At 52.2% G+C, this 8,663-nt stretch overlaps 1 protein-coding gene across 1 annotated transcript; it reads left to right on the top strand.

Moving 5' to 3' along the window:
• The first annotated feature begins 2,550 nt into the window (after window positions 1-2,550).
• HOXD9 (homeobox D9) lies at window positions 2,551-5,216 on the top strand. The gene is made up of 2 exons (XM_070358796.1): window positions 2,551-3,863; window positions 4,218-5,216. Exons 1-2 carry the CDS (start codon window positions 3,065-3,067, stop codon window positions 4,457-4,459), a joined length of 1,041 nt encoding a protein of 346 aa, XP_070214897.1. The 5' UTR covers window positions 2,551-3,064; the 3' UTR covers window positions 4,460-5,216.
• The last annotated feature ends 3,447 nt before the right edge of the window (window positions 5,217-8,663 follow it).

An 8,663-nucleotide genomic window follows, 5' to 3' on the forward strand; every position in this document is an offset into this window, starting at 1 on the left:
AACTCTGGAAACGAGTGCACTCCCTCTGCTTTCTGAAATGGAAATATGTTGTGATGGAGATGAAAGACTTTGGTGAGATTATCTTCCTGTTAAACTGCTTGTTTGGGGCAGTTGCGGGGGTGGTAGAGAGTAGGGGAAGGGATATGGGAGAGAAAAGCTGAAGGGGGCCTTTGGTGCTGAAATTTTTGGCAGTGGTGGGGGAGTGATAATCCAGGCTGTGCCTGCTGTTTTCCTAGTTGGGAAGAAGGAGGGTCCTGTCTCCCCCTCCCCTCATGATAGTAACATAATTAATTTGTCAGTGGTTGTGAACTTTCCTCTAGCCTGAGCCTGGTAAGTAAACCTGTGCCCAAACCGCATTTTCCTCGAAGCTCCCCACTTGTGTGTCTTCCTTTCTTTGGTTTTGGTTGTGTTATTTTAATGCTTTCAGTGGAGTCTTGGTGATTTCTAGCTGTGTACCATCGTCAGGGACTAGGTCGAAATCAGTCTTGCCCACCTGGAAGCCGCGGGGCCTCCATTACAGGAGCAAAGACAAGCAGCAGCTTAGCATTGCATCGGATCCATTTCTGCTCCCCTGTTCTTATCCCTACCCCCATTCCAAGCACAAGATAGCCAGGCCACAGTGAAGCCAAAGATGAGTGAGTTTTCTCATCCCACTTTGCCGTGGTTTCCTTGTAGAAGGATTTTATGTTCAGTGATTACCTTTTGGTGGCCTACATGAAAAAAAAAAAAATTGAAGGAAGGAAAGCCTTTCACCAGTTAATTCTCCCTCCATTTAATTACAAACTGCTGGTTGGAGCCATTATATCTGGGAGGCAAGAAAATGTACAAAAGGTGACCGAAAGAATTTGCAGATGAACATGACTTCCCATGAAGTCCAATGTTCCAGTTGTTACCATGGCCCAGAAAACTCCAGCTATCTTTCCCCTGTGTATGAGTGTGCATATAGATAGATGGATAGATACATAGATTGACTGATGGATTGCAGGATCCTCAGCCCACGAGAGTCAATACTTTTCTAGTCCTGACAGGGAGAAGAGGAGAGGCCTTGGGGGGATGAGCTGACAGAGAATTCGTTACCCTAGGTTGTGCTGTGGTTTCAAAAGGTCTCCAGTAGACTCAAGCAGCTTCCTTGACAAATCCTTGGATTTATCAAAGGGCAAATGAAAATGACAAATCCTTTTCGTGTCCCCCCCCCAACTTTTCCGCTAAAAACAATCTCTTTAAGGGGGCCTCAGCCTTAAAACCCTCGACCAAGAGTCCTTGGGAGACTCAGTAATTATTCAGAGTTTTAAACTTCCCTGCCGAAAACAGAGATTATTTTCCAGGTCCAAGACAGAAAGCTTTAGGGGAGCCATTTCCTAGGGTGGAAGATGGATGGCATCAGTGCCAGGTTGGGAACACTGGAATAGATCTGCCCAGACCTCCATTGGTTGGGCAGGAGAAGGAAGGCAGTTTTAGCTTCTCAGTTTACCTCCTGCGATGTGGGGAGCACCATTCGTTGTTGACAAGGGGTCATGTCTCAGAGGAAAATCTGGGCTACAGGCAGAGGCAGCTCCTCTGGAATAAAATCAGAAAGCCTTTGGCAAAGGCAATCAATCAGACCATAAGTAGCCATTTCCCCCTTCCTTTCAGGGGCTCAAGGTGGGCTGGGAGCCCCCCAAGGGTGCTCTGGGCAACTTGTAGAGCGAGGAATATATCCTCCACCCGCCGACGCCCGACTGCTTTTTGTCTCGGCTCCCAGCCGGGCTTCCGAGGCTTTGTACCATGGATTTGGGAGTGACAATGGGCATTTACCTCAGATTCAAGGCTGCCTAGCCTTACCTTTGGAGACTGGGGGAAAAAAAGTGGGGAGGAGGGAGAGGAAGAAAGAAAAGAATTCGTAAGAGTAGCCCAAGGACCAGGGCTTTTTTTAGAGATCTCTGGAATTCACTTGGACGCCTCCAAGTGAGAACCAAGGGGAGCGGCCTGGCCCAGGGAAATGCTGTTCCGATGGCCATTCTTGAGGCACGGTCGGGGCGGCAGCGGGGTGCGGGCCTGCGCTGCCATTTGGGTTCTGCCCTATGGCGTGTTCTCTTCCAGGACCTTTCCAGAAGTCCCGGAGAAGACAAGGCACCCCGGCCGCCACGGTCCGCGCGGTGCTGACTGCCAGCTTGCGGACACTTCCGAAGGCAGAATGAGCCCGGGCGGTGGCCGCCGGCCGCGCCCAGCCCAAGGGCCAGGCCGCCCCAGCTCAACCCTCCGGCCTCGGCGTGTGCTCAGCCTCACGTCGAGGGTGTGTGTCTGCGCGGGCGTGTGTGAGTGTGGTAGGGGGAGGGGGGCCTTTCGAGCTGCTCCATCCGTCCGTTTTATTAGGGACACATTAATCTATAATCAAATACACCTCATAAAATTTTTATTGAAAGGCATAATATCATTACAGAGGTCTTCCACCTGTTTTAAACAACACGACAAGCTGTGAGAGAGCGTGTGTGGGTGTGCGTAGGCAGGGGTGGGCTGGGGCCGGGAGAGAAGCACCGGGAGAACTCCCCTCGGGCGCCAGGGGGCCGCCTCGGAAGGCCGGCCTGCCTCTGGCCGCACAGGCTCGCGCTCCCCGCCCCCGGCCGCTCTGGGCTCTGCCAAGTGCTCGGTGCGCCCAGAACTCACGGCCGGGAGCTCGGAGCCCAGACGCTTGAGGAGGCAGCCCCAGTCCGGACTGCAAGACCGAGGGCGGCAAGAAGAGGCGAACAAATAGTCCCCAGCGCCTCCTGCGGCCGCGGTCGGGGCGCGTGGTCCCAGTCGCCACCGGGTTGGCCGAGTCAGGCCGGGCCGAGCTCGGCTCACGGGCCGGGACCCGTGGGCTCTAATTGTTGCTCTTATGTTGATGATGATTTTTTTTTTTTTAAATCACAGCAGCCCCCAGTTTAGCGGACTGATTTACTCCTGGTATTGGTAAATATGATCACGTGGGCCGCGCGACCAATGGTGGAGGCTGCAGCCTGCGAACTAGTCGGCGGCTCCGGCGCCGGCGGGGAGCGGCGCCGCGGCGGGCAGTGTAACCTTGGGTGGGAGCGCGGGGCGCCTCAAAATGTCCTCCAGTGGCACCCTCAGCAACTACTACGTGGACTCGCTCATAGGCCATGAGGGCGACGAGGTGTTCGCCGGGCGCTTCGGACCTCCAGGGCCTGGCGCGCAGGGCAGGCCCGCAGGTGTGGCCGACAGCCCGGCCGCTGCCGCCGCCGAGTTCGCCTCGTGTAGTTTTGCCCCCAAATCGGCCGTGTTCTCCGCCTCGTGGTCCGCGGTGCCCGCCCAGCCCCCGGCGGCGGCGGCGATGAGCGGCCTTTACCACCCATACGTGCCCCCGCCGCCCCTGGCCGCTTCCGCCTCCGAACCCGGCCGCTACATGCGCTCCTGGATGGAGCCGCTGCCCGGCTTCCCGGGCGGTGCGGGCGGCGGCGGCGGCGGCGGCGGCGGCGGTAGCGGCGGTGGCCCGGGCCCCGGTCCCAGCCCCGGCCCCAGCGGCCCACCCAACGGGCGCCACTACGGGATTAAGCCTGAAAGCGGAGCGGCACCGACCCCCGCCGCCGCCTCCACCACCTCCACCTCCTCCACTTCCTCGTCTTCCTCCTCCAAAAGGACTGAGTGCTCCGCGGCCCGAGAGTCCCAGGGGAGCGGCGGTCCCGAGTTCTCTTGCAACTCGTTCCTACGGGACAAGGTGGCAGCGGCGGCGGCTGGGGGAACCGGGCCCGGGGCGGGGATTGGATCCGGGTCCGGGGCAGGCGGCACATCGGAGCCCTCAGCTTGCAGCGACCACCCGAGCCCGGGCTGTCCGCTGAAGGAGGAAGAGAAGCAGCATTCGCAGGCGCCGCAGCAGCAACTTGACCCAAGTAAGTGCAAAAGAAATTGCCCCCTGATTTATTGCTGAAACCTGTAAGGCTCGAATGTGCAAAACTGATAGTTTTACTAACCTATAAAAACGTCTAGACGCCTACCCTAGCCTGGGCGAGCTACACGCATCCATAAAAAAAGCGTCCCATAACCACCTACCCTGGGCACGCGGTTTGTACGGTAAACAGAGCTCGGGCATTAAGGCTTTTTATGATAATTCCCCCCCCCCAAGTTGTGAAAACCGGCCATCCTTGGTGAAATTAATTTAACGACCTTTTCTCTCCCCCACCCCGTTGTCTCTCCCTGCCTCCCCTCCGCCCCTCGCTCCCCTTCTTCAAACCCCCTCTTCATAGACAACCCCGCAGCAAACTGGATCCACGCTCGCTCCACCCGGAAAAAGCGCTGTCCCTACACCAAATACCAGACGCTTGAGCTGGAGAAGGAATTCCTCTTCAACATGTACCTCACTCGGGACCGGCGCTATGAGGTGGCAAGGATTCTGAACCTCACAGAGAGACAGGTCAAAATCTGGTTCCAGAATCGTAGGATGAAAATGAAAAAGATGAGCAAGGAGAAATGCCCCAAGGGAGACTGACCCGGCGAGGCGCCAGCAGGACCGCTCTGCTTTGCAATGGCAGTGGGGTTTTTTTCTTTGTGGGTGCTTGATTTCCAGAACTTCTCCAGCCATTCGGACATTCCCCCCACCCCATTTTATGTAGAAGTGACTGTGTGGTTGGTTTCTGTGAGGTAATTTGGGGGACTCTGTATTTGCTCGCTTATGTGTTGGAGAAACCAAGTGGCTTTGGGGTTTTGCCCTATCCTGCTCCCCTCTTTTCCTGTTCCGTTGGTTCCTTAGGAAATGCCATATTTTGTGAGTGCACGCTGGTTTGAGAAGTCCTCTCCTGTGTAAATGTCTCCTATATTTCTGAAAAGTGCTGTAGTTTAGCCCCGAGCGCTGCTTAGCGCTGCTCAAGCAGGGGCCAAGCGCACCCAATTTCCGAGAGCGAAGGCAGAGCGACGACGGTGCGGAGGCCTGCCCGGGCCGAGCCGTGGCCGTGTTGCCCACCGGTTAAGAAAGCCCCTTTTCCTCAGGGAGGCCGCGGTCCCTCCACTGAGATCTGGAATGAGGCTGAAAGAGGAGCCCAGGGCCGCCGGTGGGTCAGGGGTTTCTTCTCAGTGCACTGGAGGAGCCGCACTCTCCCTGGGAGGGTTTGGCTCGCGTGGGCGGCCGCGGGTGTAGGCCCTCCCGGTTCCTGCCTGAGGACCAGTTGTAAATGCTACCGCTTCCTACCAATAAATGCTGACCTAATCAAATGGAGCCCAGACGCTGGCCCTGAACACTGTGTGCTTGCTTTCTCTGCCTCTTTGCAAAATATCACCCTTATGGGACTTCTTCCCCATCTTGGGGAAGGATACTCTGCTAAAAATCCATGGCCCTTCCACCTGAGAGGTCTCTGATGTGCCTCTGAGCCTCGCTTTGGTTGGGCAGACTGCAGCATAGAGCACAGCCCCCCCTCCCCTCCCCCGGGGAGCCCTAGGCGGTCTTGTCCCAGCCTGCTTCCAGTGCCTCGGCGAACTCTGTACCCGGGACCCAGTGTCAGCATTGCAGCAGAACCGGCAGAGCCGATGGACCCCAGAAACCAAGGGACCTTCTTTCTAGGGCTTTGACATACCGCACCCCATGTCTCCCTCAGCTCACGGAGTCGCAGCCATCAACACCCCCGCTTCCCCTCTCCCCCCTACGCAACCAGGGAAAGGCCAACTCAGCACCCTGGGGCAACTCCAGTTGCGCGGGGCTGGCTGGCTCCGGGAGGGCTGAGCCGGTTAGGCTATGAGCTTCCGCCCCTCCCCACAGGAGCCCCGAAGTGACCTTAGAAGATCAAAATGGTCAAGGCTCTCCTCCGCAGCTATCCCCACCCCGCTCCCCCCTCCCCCACCCAGTTTCTGTGTTTAGCCCCCAGCTCGGCCCTCCGAGGGCCGCTTTCAGAGGCTAAAATGAAGGTCATTGTAAGTGAGGATTTGGGCCCAACACAGCCTTTGCAGGCCCGAGAGGCGGCGGCGCCGGGTGGCCTGGGCTGGGCGGAAGGCGGGGGCGATGGCAGAGTTTTGGGGGGATCCGGATGAAAGAGGGGACATGAAGGAAAAGCAGAGGGGGGCAGGGAGGGAAATCCAAGGCCCAGATCCGGCAGAAGGTGCTGCGTACCCCCCGCCCCTGCGGCCAACCCGATACCTTGGGCTCTTTGAAAACAGGAAGAGCCAAGGTGTCATAAAGCCATTGAGTCGGCGAGACGTCTGGAGGTAATGAGTTTACAACAGGCCCGGCGCTTCGCTTTGAAAGCATCTCATTTTGATGTTTGTGTTTGTGGGAGGAAAGGAAAAATGCAGACAAAACTGGGTCTTAAAATCTGGACAATAAAATATAAACAGGACTCCGTTGGACTAAGAAGACAGGGGCTGGGGAGCCCCGAATGAGGTGTGAGCACCTAGGAAATAAAAATGGGGGCAGTAGGAAGGAGGAGACAATACAGTTCTGATTTTTAAAATAAGCTGGGTATAGAAGTAGCCAGTGGGTGGCTCTCAATAATATTTGACTATGGCCGCCGTTAGCTCCTTTTTAAAAAAGGAAAATACGTCTGTTATTTGGGGGTTGGGAGAGTTAGTGCTCTTGGGTCGTTTACTTAGGCCGAGCATCTCCCAGCCGCATGGTCGAGGGAAAGAGATGAAGTTACCACTTAAATGACCTTTCACAAAAATATCTAGCCCTCCGCTCCAAACACAGAGCAAAAATATTGTTGGAAATTATTTGTTTGCTTATAGATAAATTAATCGTTACAGCTGAATTGGAGGAAAGCATTTTAGAAAATGAGAAAAAAAAAAAAAAAAGATCAGCCTCTTAGGAAACACCTAAACTGATTAAAGTCTTCACTTTTAAAAAAAAACTCAAGTGGAATGCTCAGCCAATTCATTTTGCTCTGTGACTTTTGATATACATTTAATATCTCATTTATTGTGCTTAGAAGTTCCAATGAACACACCCCAACGGGGCCTTTCCAGACAGGCATTCAGAGATAAATCAAAAACGTTTTTAATTTGCCTTCTATCCCCACCCCCATTGTCCAGTGAAATGGGCCTGAAGCATTAAAATTACGAAGTAGCTAACATTCAGGATTTAATGCTACATGTAAGAGCTTTAAAAGAAAAAATGAACGAATTTAACTTCTGTAATTTCTTAGCTTTTGAAGTCCGTGGCTCCACTGTTAAAAAAAAAAAAAAAAAAAAAAAAGCTATAGCAGTTGATATTTAGAAAGTTATGATCTGGTTGAATCTTGCCCATCCTGTAATTGTGGGCGATTACAGAATGGGGACTTACTATGTCTGGCAAAAGAAGGGCTGGAAGCTTTTGAAAAAGACACTACTGGAAGCTCTCGGGAGCAGAAATATCTTTGGCATTCAGGAGCCTCTGTTTTCTGCACTTGACTTGTCGACAATCAAAGAGATGAAAGCATTATTAGTGTCAGCGATCCAAGCTCCAGTCAAACTAAAGAACAAGATTGGAATTGGTTTGAGTTGAATAAAGAGAAGTTAAGCTCTCTCTGTTAGAGGTGGCATTTGGCCACTAGAGAGCGCCGTTGCTCCATTTTGTGATCGTAAAGCTGGCGTTGCGGTGGAAGAAGGGCTTGAATAAGGATACTTACAATCCTATGTTAGATTCCAAATTAGGATAAATTTAACCAAAAAGAATCAATGTGCACTATTACATTCTCCAGAAGTATTTATTATGTATAAAATTTTGGCTTAGGATTTCAGAAAACTTGGACTGTGGCACAGTTGAAAACGTTACGTTAATGCATTGTATCAAAACAGAAAAGTGTAAAAGAATACATGTTTACGAAGTTAATCGGACTCTGTTCCCATTCAGATTATAAACGGAATGCTTGAAGGAAAAAAAATTAAACTGTTTTGTCCCAAGAGGAAATGTTGTCTTAAAATGTTTTCGTAATTAGGCCAGAATGTGTGTAGAAATGACTTTGTAGTGTTTGTGTTTCTTTTTCGCCCCCTCAGGAATCACAAAGTTCTAGAAAGTGCTTTGTATTATTGACATCTGGACTCTCTCTTCTTTCCCCCCATTCCATTCCAAAATCCACTATCGAGGGTTTAAACACGCGCGCGCACACACACACACACACACACACACACACACACACACTCCAAACAGTGAAATTAAAAGGCACGATTACAAAGTTTGTTTCAAGGCTTTATTGAAAATAATTACTCTTTTAATTGGGTATTTGCAAGATTGGAGTACAAATCGTTAACCGTCCGAATCAGTTCCTTCGCCTAGGGATTTAAAGGAAGTTTTTAACCTGGTGATAACCGGCAGAAAACAACAACAGCAACAAAACCCGGACCCCTCACCACTCACACAGCAATACTAATTTTAAAATAAGACATGCCTTTATAATCTGCAGATTCATTAGCAAACCGTTTACCTTCACTATTTTCAGCTATTCCCTGTACAAATAAACATTATCTTGTTATGCCTTTCCGTCTCGACCTTATTTTCTCCATTTGCAAAATAATAATATTCTGTCCACCCGGACTAACCTCAGGATCTCACCCACGAGCTGGGCCAACCCACAAGGGGCAAGATGGTAGTTGAAATCAGTCGCCTGCTACGCCTTTGGGAGCTGTCTGGGGGTTTTTAGACATTGTGATTTGTCGTGAAAAGCCAGTAAGGTGTGTTTAAGTTCTAGCGGGGGCGTCCTCGGTGGGCTGAGAGAGTGTTTCTGAGGTCGGCT

Source organism: Bos mutus, chromosome 2 (assembly GCF_027580195.1).
Source record: "Bos mutus isolate GX-2022 chromosome 2, NWIPB_WYAK_1.1, whole genome shotgun sequence".
Lineage (NCBI taxonomy): Eukaryota > Metazoa > Chordata > Mammalia > Artiodactyla > Bovidae > Bos > Bos mutus.